This window comes from Ranitomeya variabilis, chromosome 2 (genome assembly GCF_051348905.1).
Source record: "Ranitomeya variabilis isolate aRanVar5 chromosome 2, aRanVar5.hap1, whole genome shotgun sequence".
Lineage (NCBI taxonomy): Eukaryota > Metazoa > Chordata > Amphibia > Anura > Dendrobatidae > Ranitomeya > Ranitomeya variabilis.
In genome coordinates this window covers 169,170,098-169,186,397 of record NC_135233.1, presented here as the reverse complement: position 1 = coordinate 169,186,397, position 16,300 = coordinate 169,170,098, and the positions used below count along the sequence as shown (strand labels likewise).

At 44.6% G+C, this 16,300-nt stretch overlaps 1 protein-coding gene across 1 annotated transcript in view; it reads right to left on the bottom strand.

The window, feature by feature from the left end:
- KIF26B (kinesin family member 26B) overlaps positions 1-16,063 on the bottom strand; it is a 521,116-nt gene extending 505,053 nt beyond the window's left edge. Inside the window, exon 1 of the mRNA XM_077283159.1 lies at positions 15,391-16,063. Within this exon, the coding sequence (XP_077139274.1) occupies positions 15,391-15,456 (66 nt within the window). The 5' untranslated portion in view covers positions 15,457-16,063. The remainder of the gene's footprint in view (positions 1-15,390) is intronic.
- Between the last annotated feature and the right edge of the window lie 237 nt (positions 16,064-16,300).

Below are 16,300 nucleotides of genomic sequence, written 5' to 3'. Positions count from 1 at the left end.
ACAACTGATCAAGAAGTGGTCAGACTGGCCGCAGTAGAAACATAGACTTTCACGCAGGCGATGCTCCCCGCACTCATTGATCTCGCGCCTCTGAACGGAATCAATTTGCATGGGCACCTCCTCCACCTCCCGAGAGGTTTTACCTGCAGGCTCTTTGGAAGGAAGGGAAAAGTTAGAAACACGGTTATATGCAGCAAATTTCTCCTGCCTACGCTCAGTAAGGCGAATGTCTATGCGCACACAATGCTGTATAAATGTCTCTAGCTCTTGTGGTGAATCAGAGCGGGCTAGTTCATCTTTTACAATACTAGACAGACCCCTTTTAAAAATAGGCAATTGTGCATAACTGTCCCAATTGGTATCTACCGCCAATCTCCCGAATTCAGTGGCATACTCAATAACAGAACGTTTAGCCTGGCGTAAAGACAACAAAGCAGATTCAGCGGTTGCACAGCGATTAGGGTAATCAAACATTAATGCCATAGCGGCCAAGAAATCATCCAAGTCATTTAACCGTGGGTCACGAGACTCAATCATCGGATTCGCCCAGGCGAGCGCTCGTGAGGTCAGTAGCTTATTACACACAATACTTTGGATCTATCAGTAGGAAAACGGTCAGCATGCACATCAAAATATAGCATACATTGATGCACAAAGCCACGAAATTTGTCGCGATCACCATTAAATCTGAATGGGGGCAACTTAGGTGGGCCAGCTGGTGGCGGTTGCCCAGAGGGTAAAGTCACTTGTGCAGCTATTTGCGTGCATATGTCCTGAAAAGCCCGTCCATACTGGGACTCTATGCCAGCAAGTTTGTTTTCCTGGGCTGCCATGCGGTTGCTCAAGTCCTGCAAAGTCTGTCCAAACACTTGTTGATTGTGTTCAAAGCTTCCAAACTTCTTTTGCAGACCTTCCACATCTTTCTGCAGTGATCTAATTATGGAAAACACCTGCTCTAATTTGCTTTCTGCAGTCATTGTTCCAGCAGTCTCCTTTTTTTTTTTTTTAGGCTAGAGTATCCTGTAATAATTATAGGGGATAACTCAGGAGACTCTTTGCATGGTACAAGACAACTACAGGACACAGTTTTATAAGTGGTAAAGTCTATATTATCACACGGTGATTCAAACATGTGCAGAGAGAAACTCAAGTCCACAACACTTGGTGCAAATAATAAACGCAGCTTAGCAGTCTATAGGAAACTTCAGAGGAAAATGCAATCAAGCAGAAAGTCTATGAAGCACAGTTATTCTTGAGGATACTTGACACGAATAAATCCTTGTCTTAGTCCAGGCACAGACAGATATGCTTATTAGGCAGTTCAAATCATATCTTAGCTCAACCAGGGAGGCCTGGTTAATAGTCTCAGGTTATTGCAAAGCAGCAACAGGTTACATGACCAGCAAATGCAGAGGGAAGAAAACACGAACAGCAGATGAAGGAGGATTACTGGAAACTTGTGTATGCAGCAGGAACTCAGAGCAGAGTAGCAGGATCACCACACAGGTTCACAGGAGCAGGTGTATAGCCAGGGAGTAATCAGAGGTCAGGAGCTGGATGCAAGGTAGAATACTCTAGCACAGACTGAAGGCTGGGGTGGAGTATTATAGCAGGAGACACAATGCACATGAGACCATAGACGCCATCTTGGAAAAGGGCAGTAATGCACAAAAGGTTAAAAATGTTCAGATTCCTGACAATTTCCTTACTATGTTCCTCACAGTGGAAATTGACAGGTTAAATCTCTGAGACAGCTTTTCGTATCCTTCCCCTAAACAACTATGTTGAATAGTCTTTGTTTTCAGATCATTTGACAGTTGTTTCGAGGAGCCCATGATGCCACTCTTCAGAGGAGATTCAAACAGGAGAACAACTTGCAAGTGGCCACTTTAAGTAGCTTTTCTCATGATTGCATACACCTGGCTATGAAATTCAAAGCTCAATGAGGTTACAAAACCAAAAAAAGTGCTTTAGTAAGTCAGTAAAAAGTAGGTAGGAGTATTTAAAACAAGAAAATGATAAGGGTGCCCATACTTATGCACCTGTGAAATTTTGTTTGAATGCAGATTGCACATTTTCTGTTAGTACAATAAACCTCATTTCAAGGCAGAAACATGACTGTGTCCAACAGTTATTAGATATATGAAACTGAAATAGCTCTTGCAAAAAAAAAAACTATTTTTATAAAACATTAAGCTTAAGATTAATAGGGGTGCCCAAACTTTTTCATATACAGTGGGGCAAAAAAGTATTTAGTCAGTCAGCAATAGTGCAAGTTCCACCACTTAAAAAGATGAGAGGCGTCTGTAATTTACATCATAGGTAGACCTCAACTATGGGAGACAAACTGAGAAAAAAAAATCCAAAAAATCACATTGTCTGTTTTTTTATCATTTTATTTGCATATTATGGTGGAAAATAAGTATTTGGTCAGAAACAAACAATCAAGATTTCTGGCTCTCACAGACCTGTAACTTCTTCTTTAAGAGTCTCCTCTTTCCTCCACTCATTACCTGTAGTAATGGCACCTGTTTAAACTTGTTATCAGTATAAAAAGACACCTGTGCACACCCTCAAACAGTCTGACTCCAAACTCCACTATGGTGAAAACCAAAGAGCTGTCAAAGGACACCAGAAACAAAATTGTAGCCCTGCACCAAGCTGGGAAGACTGAATCTGCAATAGCCAACCAGCTTGGAGTGAAGAAATCAACAGTGGGAGCAATAATTAGAAAATGGAAGACATTCAAGACCACTGATAATCTCCCTCGATCTGGGGCTCCACGCAAAATCCCACCCCGTGGGGTCAGAATGATCACAAGAACGGTGAGCAAAAATCCCAGAACCACGCGGGGGGACCTAGTGAATGAACTGCAGAGAGCTGGGACCAATGTAACAAGGCCTACCATAAGTAACACACTACGCCACCATGGACTCAGATCCTGCAGTGCCAGACGTGTCCCACTGCTTAAGCCAGTACATGTCCGGGCCCGTCTGAAGTTTGCTAGAGAGCATTTGGATGATCCAGAGGAGTTTTGGGAGAATGTCCTATGGTCTGATGAAACCAAACTGGAACTGTTTGGTAGAAACACAACTTGTCGTGTTTGGAGGAAAAAGAATACTGAGTTGCATCCATCAAACACCATACCTACTGTAAAGCATGGTGGTGGAAACATCATGCTTTGGGGCTGTTTCTCTGCCAAGGGGCCAGGACGACTGATCCGGGTACATGAAAGAATGAATGGGGCCATGTATCGTGAGATTTTGAGTGCAAACCTCCTTCCATGAGCAAGGGCATTGAAGATAAAACGTGGCTGGGTCTTTCAACATGACAATGATCCAAAGCACACCGCCAGAGCAAAGAAGGAGTGGCTTCGTAAGAAGCATTTCAAGGTCCTGGAGTGGCCTAGCCAGTCTCCAGATCTCAACCCTATAGAAAACCTTTGGAGGGAGTTGAAAGTCCGTGTTGCCAAGCGAAAAGCCAAAAACATCACTGCTCTAGAGGAGATCTGCATGGAGGAATGGGCCAACATACCAACAACAGTGTGTGGCAACCTTGTGAAGACTTACAGAAAATGTTTGACCTCTGTCATTGCCAACAAAGGATATATTACAAAGTATTGAGATGAAATTTTGTTTCTGACCAAATACTTATTTTCCACCATACTATGCAAATAAAATGATAAAAAAACAGACAATGTGATTTTCTGGATTTTTTATTCTCAGTTTGTCTCCCATAGTTGAGGTCTACCTATGATGTAAATTACAGACGCCTCTCATCTTTTTAAGTGGTGGAACTTGCACTATTGCTGAATGACTAAATACTTTTTTGCCCCACTGTAACTGTATATGTCTCACGGATAGCTATCTATCATCTATTTAGCCCATATCTATCATCTACTTAGCCCATATCTATTATCTTTGCACATCTTTAATGCCTAAAAAGCTGTCATTTCTATTCTGCATTCTATTCCAGTACGTGAAACATAGACAGCACACGTATGTCACACTTATATCATCCGTGCGCGTGTGCAGCACATATTGTCATCCATGCTGCCGGAAAAAAACAGACATGTCTACATATGATCCATGTGAAAACACAGACAAGTGCGCAGCCCCATAGATTACAATGGGTGTGCGTGTTTACACGTCTCCAGTACATGTGAAAACGGACGCCACACATACCAGAAACACATATAATTCTGACAATACCACAGATAAATCATTACTATGCTCAAACATTGACTCAAAGTACACTCCCGTAACCCATTACTTTTGAATATTTAATGAAATCAAGACTAAGCTTAAAGCACCACTTCAGCGTTTTGTTTTTCTATTGAACTAGGGGAGTGGTGTCACTAATTCAAGTTCCCTGCCCATAGTCTTATACTTACCAGCCACCGTCTTCTTGTGTTATCAGCGAGCGCCACTATGGTCCTCTTCTACAGGTTGTGACCTGCAGAATCGCTCCTGTGTTTGCTGGGCAAGCCAGAAGTCACTACTCAGTGCAAGTCTATGAGAACAATAACGAGGCTCTTATAGACTTTCATTGAGAGCGCTGAAATAAAAAAAATCCACTGAAGTGGTGCTTTAAAGAGGACCTTCACTACATTTTTCATGTTGAACTGGACACACACTATAATAGGCATAATATTTTTTTTAATTTTGCCTCTTCATTGAGGAGCCATTAGCAATCAGAGTATTAGGCATGAAAACAGTTAATTACTTTTAAGTACCAGAAAGATATCATAGGGGGCGTATATTTCTTCCACTTTCTAATGCACTACACTGACCTTCTAATGCAGACCGAATAGCAATACACTGGGAAAAGAATAACACACCCCCACAATAGCATTGAACAACAGTCCCTTTCCACACTGCACAGTGATAACGTGCTGAAGCGCAGCAGATCTGAGTGTGATTACCTGACACTTTTCAGCCCTCACATCTGGAATTCAGTGTAGGGGGAGGGGCAGTACGGCAAAAGTTCAGTCTCATTACAACACTTCTAGCAGTTCTCTCAAATTCAAGTAAGCTATATTGGCAGGACCACCAAATACACATTAGCATTGCCAAAGAAAGTGTAGTGCTGCCAACTCCGCTGTACTACCCCTCCCGCCACACTGAATGCTGTATCATTATGCCTCACATAGTGCTGGTGTGTTCTTTTTCACCCTAGTATGTGGATGCCTGCTTAAGATTGGTAGAGTTGGCAGCACTATGAGAGGAGGAGAGCTACTAGCATTGTTTGGAATGAGAGCTGGAAGCTGTCAGTGAATCACACTCAGCTCTGCTGTGCTCCAGCACATGTCATCCAGCTCCAGCACGTCATCCAGCTCCAGCACACGTCATCCAGCTCCAGCACATGTCATCCAGCTCCAGCACATGTCATCCAGCTCCAGCACATGTCATCCAGCTCCAGCACATGTCATCCAGCTCCAGCACATGTCATCCAGCTCCAGCACGTCATCCAGCTCCAGCAGATGTCATCCAGCTCCAGCACATGTCATCCAGCACCAGCACATGTCATCCAGCTCCAGCACATGTCATCCAGCTCCAGCACATGTCATCCAGCTCCAGCACATGTCATCCAGCTCCAGCACATGTCATCCAGCTCCAGCACATGTCATCACTCTTCTTTTCCCAGTGTCTTGTTGACAACATATGATTGGTCAGCATCAGAAAGAAGAAGAAGTGCAAGTCCCCAGTAGAATCTCTCTGGCAATACCCACTAGGACTTAAAAAAATAACTATTTAGGTGCCAAATACTTTAATCTGCAATATCTCAGCAATGGAGAGACAAACAAACAAAACAAAAAATTTACATCATGTGTCCAGTTTAACATGAAAAATGTAGTGAAAGGTTGTCTTCCTCTTTAAGCTTGGTCTTGATGTAGACTTGGTTGAGGCTATAATAATTAATTATTCTAAAACAATGAGTTATGAGAGTGCACTTGGAGTCAATGTTTGAGTGCAGAGATAATTTGTTTGTAAAAAAAAAAGAAAAATTGTTTTTTTTTTGCTCTGCATCGCCTGTTACAAAAAAAACACTGATGAAACGCAAACCATTTTTTTGCATAACAGAATAATCACTGACGACAAAATGAGGTCTTAGCGTGACCTAGTAGGGTGACCAACCTGAGCATGGTGAGGCACCATCGCAACAGAAAACTGCACTGGCAATTAGCCGCTACTATATTGTGATTGCATGAACAACTATCAATTGATTGTTTAATGAGCAAATGAAAACTGCAGTGACCACAGATTACGGTATATTACTTACAGTGACACCTGTCTGGGCAGAACTTGAACAGTAAGTTCTTGAAGTTGACAAATTTGGGCAACCGGAAATCTGAGTGACTTTGTCAAGGGCTTAGTTTTGATGGCTATACATAGCATCTGCAAAACAGCCATAGCACCTCCAAAATAGTAGGTCTTGTTATTACTTACCAAAAGTGACCAAGGAAGGACCATTAGTAAACTGAGGAGTGGGTCACTGATGCACCAGGGGACTGAAGGATAGCACATCTGCTCAATTATCGTTCTTAACAACGCACATAGTTGCCAATATTTCTGGGAATGCTAAAGTCCTACCTCCAACCATCCCGGGAATGCTCCCAACCCTGTGCACCCCAGAATGCTCACTTTTGGGTGATGTTTTAGCCCTGGAGTTCTGTGAAATCTGGGACAACTGGTATCTATGCACCATGTAGATAGCCAGGTTTATGTCTCATACCTGCGGAGAGATGGTAGCAGGGTGCATTAATTAATAACCTACCAGAGAGCATCTTGTGCCTCCTGTGAAGCAAATCAGACAGTGTCCTGTTAATTACCCAAAGTCTGATAAAACATGCCATGATATGGAACATGTATTTATTAGGCCTGAGTAACAGAGCAAAGTAAATACTCCTACATGAAGAAATACAATTATCGTCAACTATTACCATTGTGTAAATTACCTGACATTTCCTACCACTACTAACCGGACATCAATTGTTTTTATACAGTGTGTCCGTAAAGTCATGGTGCACTTTTGACCAGTCACAGGATCTATTTATAGTTTACATTTTAGCACCCTTTCTCTGGCCCAATCATATCAGACCTGTTCATGAGGAGAGATAACAAGAACAAATAAAACAACACAAACTCATTGAGGCTGTGTGCACACGTAGCATATTTTTCGCGTTTTTTTCGCAGTTTTTCGCTATAAAAATGCTATAAAACCGTGAAAAAAACGCTTACATTAAGCATCCTATGTAAGAGAATGCATTCCGCATTTTTTGTGCACATGCTGCATTTTTTTCCTGAGCGGAATCGCATTCCAGAAAAAAACGCAGCATGTTCATTAAAATTGCGGAATCGCGGCGATTCTGCACCCATAGGAGTGCATTGATCTGCTTACTTCCCGCACGGGGCTGTGCACACCATGCGGGAAGCAAGCAGATCATGTGCGGTTGGTACCCAGGGTGGAGGTGAGGAGACTCTCCTCCACGCACTGGGCACCATATAATTGGTAAAAAATAAAAAATTAAAATAAAAAATAGTCCTATACTCACCCTCTGATGGCCCCCGAAGTGTTCCCGCCTCTCCGGTGCATGATCTCTCTTCCGTTCCTATAGATGATGTGGTTCAGGACCTGTGATGACATCACTGTCTTGTGATTGGTCGCGTGACCGCTCATGTGACTCACGCGACCAATCACAAGACAGTGACGTCATCGCAGGCCCTTCACTGCACTCCAGCTATAGGAACGGACGCCGCTGAGGTCTGCAGGTGAGTATAACCATGTTTTTTATTTTTTTTATTATTTTTAAACATTCGATCTTTTACTATAGATGCTGCATAGGCTGCATCTATAGTAAAAAGTTGGTCACACTTGTCAAACACTATGTTTGACAAGTGTGACCAACCTGTCAGTCAGTTTTCCAAGCGATGCTACAGATCGCTTGGAAAACTCTAGCATTCTGCAAGCTAATTATGCTTGCAAAACGCTAGTTTTCTGCGGGTATATGCATGCTAATTCTGCATGCGATATACCCGCGGCAGGAGGCGCAGAATTGCCGCGGAAATTTCCGCGGCAATTCTGCAACGTGTGAACTTAGCCTTAAGCTGTTGCTGAGCCCCCAATCAGATTAACCCCTGATAAACTGAACTCTGAATAATACGTTGCCAGGTCTGTGACATCATGCAGCCAGAAGCTTATGCCAGCTGTGTGGTTTTCCATGCCAGTCAAGATGTGGACGGTAAAGAGGAAAGTTCAGTGTGTTCTGTGGCTCGCTAAATTCGAAACTGTGACCAAAGTGCAACATTAATATTGGCGTGTTTATAACGAAGCGCCACCACATAGGAATAACATTACTCGGTGGGATAAGAAGTTGAAGGAAACCGGTAGTTTGGTGGAGAATCCCCATTCTGGTAGGCCATCAGTCAGTGATGAGTCTGTAGAGGCTATACGGGATAGCTACCTAAAGAGCCAAAAAAAATCTGTGCGTGCGTGTGCTCAACAATTACACCTAAGCAATAGTACAGTTCATAAGGTGTAAAAGAAACGTCTGTTTTATGGGGTACAAATTGTGGCTATTGCACGCTATCAAACCGGCAGATAGACCCAAACAGTGCGCGTTTGCTACAGATATGCTTCATGAGATCGACAATGATGCAAGATTTTTGCAGAAGAGATTGTGTTTAGCGATTAGCGACCTTCCATATCTGTGGACATGGTCATCACAATAACGGCTGAATATGGGCTGCTGAACATCCTCATGCCTACGTTGAGTATGAACATAACACCCCTAAAGTGAACGTGTGGTGTGGCCTGATGCATAAGGTAAAAGGCCCATTTTTTTTCGCGGAGCGGTCTGTGATGGCAAACACGTATCTTGACACGTTGGAATTGTATGCAGTGCTACAGTTTCCAGAAGGTGTCATATTTCAACAGGACGGTGCTCCTCCACACTACGCCACGATTGTTCGTGAATTTCTGGATAGAACATTCCCCCGGTTGTGGATAGGCAGGGGTTCTGTCAAGCCATAGCCACCACGATCACCGCATCTGACGCCCTTAGACTTTTACTTTTGGGGCTATGTGAAGCAACATGTGTACATTGAAAGTATCAACAACATTAATCACTTAAAATAGATAATCACAGATGTTATTCACTCTGTTACACCAGATGTCCTTACCCGTGTGTGGCAAGAACCTCACTATCGCTTGGATGTGTGTAGGGCAACAAATGGAGCCAACATCGAACTGCACTGAATAGGTATGACATTGGGAGAGTCTTTCTTTTATTTGGAGCAGATTTCACATTTCTATCGTTTTTTGCTGCTTGTTTCCAGTGACTGGTCAAAAGTGCACCATGACTTTACGGACACACTGTATATTTGCTATATGACATCAAGGGAAACTTGAGCAGGGGCAAAAGTGTAGTTCTTTAGAGATGAGGAAAGCAAACTTGGCTCTGATTGCTTGATAGCGTTCTGGCAAATCATAAAAGCACCCCACTGACGTCACGCTGTAACTAGACTGGCTCTTCAAACAAACAGCAATCAGAGTTACCATGCTCTTTCATGTGCTCGGCTGCTGTGCGCAGCTACATATGGTTCTCAGTGGTCTTCAAAAGATCTCAACTTCTAATGAGATCTGAAGGCTGCAATACAGAATGACATGTTGCTGTCGTACTGACTAATGACTGATTCCTAAAGAAAGCTTCTGCGGTCTCATGGTCATAGGTCCTGCATAACAAATAATACCTGATCACACCTTCCTCGGGACGGTTTTTCACAGTCCCCCCTGTACTGCAGCCAGGATGTCAGGTGCCTTATGTGTGGAATTAGACTGGAATCAATGCCTCCAGGTAAGAATACCTCCATACATACAATCTGATGGAGCATGGCATTTTTTCTGACTGATCTTAGCTTTTATATTATATTATATATATAATATGTGTACTTGAAGGTTAAATAAGGCAGTGCATGACCCAAAGATTGCGCGCAGAAATGATGATCCACTATGGATGCTCAGTAGTGATGAGTGAACGTGCTCGGAGCAAGCGTTATCCCGCATGCTCATGTGCTAACTGAGTGTCTTCGGCGTGCTTGAAAAATATGTTTGAACGGGGGGGGGGGGGGGGACGGCGGGGACTGAACATAGTATTCGAGCACGCTGAAGGTGAAGCACCCGAGCATGGGTAACGCCTGATCCGAGAACGTTCCCTCATCACTAGTCTTCAGTGAAACCTTTATCGGACATTGGTGGCTGCAGATCAGAATTTCCGCTACAATGGCTATATGCAGATGCATAGATGGGTTAGCACCAGCAAAGTCCCATGGAGCTAATCAATGTCTTTTTAGTGTGAGATCCACAGGAACAATAAACAGGCACTAAATGATAAAATCCACGGTACTGTCATTATTCCACACTGATTTTGTTTTTCTACATAGCATGTAAATGAGGCATAAAAAACCCATTTGCGCACATTGCCAGTGGAATTTCTGCAGATTCCATTTACATTTAGGCACATAATTCTTCATGTCTGAACATGGCTGTACAGTGAGGTGGTGTATTTATTGTATAGCTGATGTGCTTTTCAGCTTTCATTCTGGCAGATAGAATTATCTTGGAAGTGTTTTGTGGCTGTAGTGGGGGGTTGCCCAGATGGTAAAGGTCCACTCACAATGAACGCCCCACGGTTGTAAATGACTGGCGATTGGCTACATATGTCCTGATAGGTGATCTGCACGTCCAATGAACGCAGAACAATCATTAAAAAATTGTTCTGTGCTCATATACTATCATTGCTCTCGACAAGCTTAAAGGGGTTGTCCACCACTGGCAAGCACTGGATTAATCACTTCCGCACCCCACATGAACTAATAACAGTCGATACACACCTCCTGCAGTGGCGCGGTTCCTGCAGTGTTACTGCTGCCATTCTCGGAGTGTCATGTGACACTGTTGTGTCACATGACTCCTATAGCCCGTCACTACCGGATAACCCCTCTAAAAACCACTTCACCCAACAAACAAGAGTCTAGCTCGTCTGTCAGGTGATCGGTAGCCTGGTGACACTGCACATTGGGAAGGAATGTTCCCTAATAATCGCGCAGGGTGAACGCACTTTTAGCATTGTATCAAAAAGAACCTCTTGACCTTTTTTTGTTAAAATCAGATGTCTTCATTGCGCGATCATGATCTCAGCAGTCAGTGTCAGGGCTTGTACTAGTAGGAGTTAATCCGCTCACTATAATTATGAATAATTATACTGGGAAAATGATTGTGTAAAGAATTGGGAATGTCTAATATTTCTATAGATCCTTCTCTGACCATTATCTATATAGCAGGGCAATAAGACAGGACGGAGGTACAGAGAGTATTGGCCGCGAGTAGAGAGCTGCCTATCCCAAGAAAGGAGGCACTGGGCTATTGTGTAGCCAAAGCCAATATAGTTTTATTATTGGAGTCACTCTCTTTAATAGTGGGATTGTAACCAATAACAACGTGCAGTAAAGTCCTGACGGTTCCTGTGACTAACACTGCAGAATGTTACCATCCATTGACTAACACTAATGGTTACCATAACCTGCACTCATGTCAATAGAAAGTGATCCGATGAGACAATGATCAGAAATGGAACCTTGGATCGGAAAGGTTCATGTTGTAGCTTTTACGTTACATTATTGTCTCTTGTATATAAATACCTTACTTTGATAGCTCTGCATGGTGAAACAATGATCTCCATGGCCGCTGGGGAATTCGGGTCTTCCAATGTTACCCGGCAGGAGTGGCTGGAGCTAGTAATGGCCGTCTATGTGCCGACAATGCAATGCTTGAAAACTGGAGCTATGTACTGAATTTCATTGTGGATCGCCGTGTTACAACTTTCTTGTAGTGATGAGCGATGTGCTCGGGTAAGGTGTTATCCATGCTCGGTGCTAACCAAGTGTCTTCGGCGTGCTCCAATAATATGTCCTGCGGCTGCAATATATGCAGAGACAGTCTGTTTGTTAGGTAATCCCTGCATGGGTTGTGGCACAGCCGAGAGACATGCTGCTGCAGGGACTCGGACATATTATTGCAGCATGCCAGTCACTTTATTAGCACACGAGCATGCGGGATAACACCCTATCTGACCACGTTCGCTCATCACTACTTACTTATCATTTCCTACTTAATCTGCAGAAAAGCGTAGTGTTCCTGCACTATGTCCAAGAACTATCTACAGTCTCTTGCCCTGTAAATTAAACCTTTAAAGTGAACAGTTCTTCTCTACCAGCATTCTGCTAGCACCATATGTACTGGAACTACCATTCCCTCACTTCCCAGGCATACGTTAATACCTCACCTGAAATTAAAACGTAACTGTCTGTTATCCTTTATACAGTATAAGGCTGCCGTCACACTATCAGTATTTGGTCAGTATTTTACATCAGTATTTGTAAGCCAAAACCAGGAGTGGGTGATAAATGCAGAAGTGGTGGATATGTTTCTATTATACTTTTCTTCTAATTGTTCCACTCCTGGTTTTGGCTTACAAATACTGATGTAAAATACTGACCAAATACTGCTAGTGTGACGGCAGCCTAACAGTGAAGAGAACAGGGTCAGAATGACAGAACCCACACCTACGGTACTTCCAGTAATTCATCAGGGTATTTAAGCCCCTCTTTCTTTTACACGCAGTGCCACCTCCAGCTTAGCACTTTTTGGGGGGATTCTAATTCTTCAGACAAGTTCCTGTTGTGACTGTGTTATTGTGGATTTCTGAGGGCCACATTCCTTCAATTCTAAGAATTGTGCGATTCCAGCAATTGGCATACTGATGACGTAACAATACTTGATATGAGTAAAACCATCGAAATTAGGGATTTGTGATTATCATGATTAAAATGACGGAGTTAATGGGGCATGACAGTGGTAAGAACATTGGAAGAAAGGGGTGGACAAATATATATAACTATTGTAACCGAGCCTGTTCTGTGCGGTGGTATTACAGAGCTTTCTCCGATTATCTCTCTATACAGCTGAATAGAGCCTCCTCTATGGTGCGGACACAAATGTTTGGATTGTACCTCAGTTGTGATAAGCTTAGGTAACACAGGATGAAGACAAAGGAAACGGAGCAGAGACCGGAGATCCTTCAGTGCGGCATTGGTCTGGATCACAATCTGGCAAACAGACAAGAATGATGCGGAAACTGCAGTGGTGACTACAAATCTCTAGTGAGGTGCATGTGATGACAGAATGCACACTGTGATGTAGCTAATAGCCCCCTGCACAGACCTGTGCAGATCATAAGCGGCCAACAGGGGGATTTATGTTCCTTTCTCCATCCCACCAGCTATAGCTCTGTATTCGGGGCAATGATACACTTATCAGACCTGCATTGCTCTTCTCAGTCTCAATACATTCCTGATATATACTTCTCAATTTTAATACGATCCCTTCAATAACTCCCTTTAATCCTTGCAGTTTAGCTTTCCACCCCAGCCCCGATTCATCCGAGGCAGAGATCCTGCAGGAAAGCATTGCTCCTCCTTACTGCAGATCATACTCCTCACATGTCCAAACTGTACTGGAGATGAAAGCCTCCTGTGCCAGGGATGCCTGGTGGAGATGGGGCGGCCAGTCTTTGTTCTGCTGATCCCCCATCAGGTGTATTGCCTTCTAGGCACGGATGACAATGGCTTCTGGGCAGTATTACAAGGCACATACCGCCCACCCTAAATAAACGCAATAATTGCCACCAACACCATCTAGGAATCTAGGAACATCTTGATTCTTGTAGGGAAAATGCTGCTTCCTGGTCAATTGGTCTGTGAAGACAAGTAGGGACACCTCTGACAGGAGCTCATTATCCTCCATACATTGCCCTGTCTGTGCCATAGGTAACAAATCTGGCCATGATTCTTCCAAGACAGTAATGAGGCGGAAGCATGCCCATGAGGCTCCTGCGAAAGGAATGGCTCCTGGACTGAATACCAGAGGGCCTAATTTCACCAAAGTTCAATGACATGAAGGTGTTCGTGAAATACCTCCCAAAATCCAGTGTCTGGCCCTGTAGTGTGCCCATATGTCCTGTATATAGCACCCATGGCAGTCTGTCTGTATAACCAGGTATCTCTGAGACTGCACAGCCACTCATGTGTATCTGGTGCTCTGGTCACGGACAGACATGTCTCCTGTCACACATCACATGTCAGAAATGTCTGAAGCTACGACAGCTTTATGTACACACGATATCTGAACAGGACCAGCACAGTGTGCGTCCATCAGGCTCCTGTACAGGACATAGGCATCTGTGTGCATTCACTACTGCTCCAATCATCACGAGTGTGACTAACATGTCACATACCGGTAACGGCAGCCCATTCATTAACCATAAATGATGCGGACCCTTGAACGTTAACATTGCATTGGCACATACCTCACAGTATGCCCCAATATATATATGTGTGTATATACACATCCACCACAAAAGCAGTGCGATGCCCACTGACGAGTGCCGTAAATACTGTACCGGGGCACAGAAGTGCTGTATGTCTCCTGGCTGGCATATGGGGGCACTGATCTGTAAGACTTATGTGCCCACTACTTGGTATATCTTGAGACACATACTAAGGGACTTCTGTCGGACGCTATGTGATGTTATGCGCCTACTGGCCAGCGTATGTAGTCATATATAATGTCATGTGCCCACATGAGGGTATACACCTATGATCAGTTACAGTAGTGCCCCTCTGTATGATGTTGTGTGCCCACATGAGGGTATACACCTATGATCAGTTACAGTAGTGCCCCTCTATATGATGTTGTGTGCCTACTTGAGGGTATATACCTGTGATCAGTTACAGTAGTGCCCCTCTATATGATGTTGTGTGCCCACATGAGGGTATATACCTGTGATCAGTTACATCAGTGCCCCTCTGTATGATGTTGTGTGCCCACATGAGGGTATACACCTATGATCAGTTACAGTAGTGCCCCTCTGTATGATGTTGTGTGCCCACATGAGGGTATACACCTATGATCAGTTACATCAGTGCCCCTCTGTATGATGTTGTGTGCCCACATGAGGGTATATACCGTACCTGTGATCAGTTACATCAGTGCCCCTCTGTATGATGCTGTGTGCCCACATGAGGGTACATACCTGTGATCAGTTACATCAGTACCTTGTGCCCATAGGCTGCTGTGCACGATGATCTATTGCTATGTGTGATGCTCGGTGCCCACTGGCTGCCACATACAGTATGCAGATCAATCACATTAGTTCTTCTCCATGGGCACACTGCCTGGCATATAGAGTCTATATGCCTCTGTGTGATGTTCGGTGCCCACTGCCTGGTACAGGACATTGCCCCTGACATCCATGCATGTGCGGTTTCTTACCCCATATTTCCTGCTCCTGGAGCTGACTGGAATCCTCTCTTTATTTCCTGTCACTGAGCTCATCATGAGAAGCGATCGGGGACAATTTACATCCAGATCTCAGGTAAAGGTGACTGCACAGGTCGCGGGATCCAGTGTGCAATACTCCAGTCCTTCCAGACGAGCGCGGCGTATGCCAGCAGTCCTCACATTCAATCACTGTGCCTGCTGCGGCCACTAATCACCATAGTGTACCTGGGGCGGGAGGGTGGCATCCACACGGCTGGCAATGTGTCCCTTACACCCGCTCCATGCCAGTGGTAGAGCAGCGTGCAGTGGGCTCCCGTGCCTGGCAGCTGGATACGAGGCGCCCAGCGATCGCTCCGTGCTCTGCAGCCGTGAGGCTTGTGGTGAATGACTGGGGAGGGTGCGCGCTCCCTCCTCCCGCCTGGTACCGCCGCAGCCGCAGCTTCCAGCGCACACCTTGACTGACACTCACTGGCGGCAGCGGGGAGGCTCAACTATTACTGATGCAGGACGCTCGTCATGTGCCAGGGACGGGCAGCTTCATACAGGACGCTCGTCATGTGCCAGGGTCAGGCTCATACAGGACGCTCGTCATGTGCCAGGGTCAGGCTCATACAGGACGCTCGTTATGTGCCAGGGTCAGGCTCATACAGGACGCTCGTTATGTGCCAGGGTCAGGCTCATACAGGACGCTCGTCATGTGCCAGGGTCAGGCTCATACAGGACGCTCGTTATGTGCCAGGGTCAGGCTCATACAGGACGCTCGTTATGTGCCAGGGTCAGGCTCATACAGGACGCTCGTCATGTGCCAGGGTCAGGCTCATACAGGACGCTCGTCATGTGCCAGGGTCAGGCTCATAAATGAGGCATTCCTCTATAACCATGGCTATGGGGATGGCAGCCT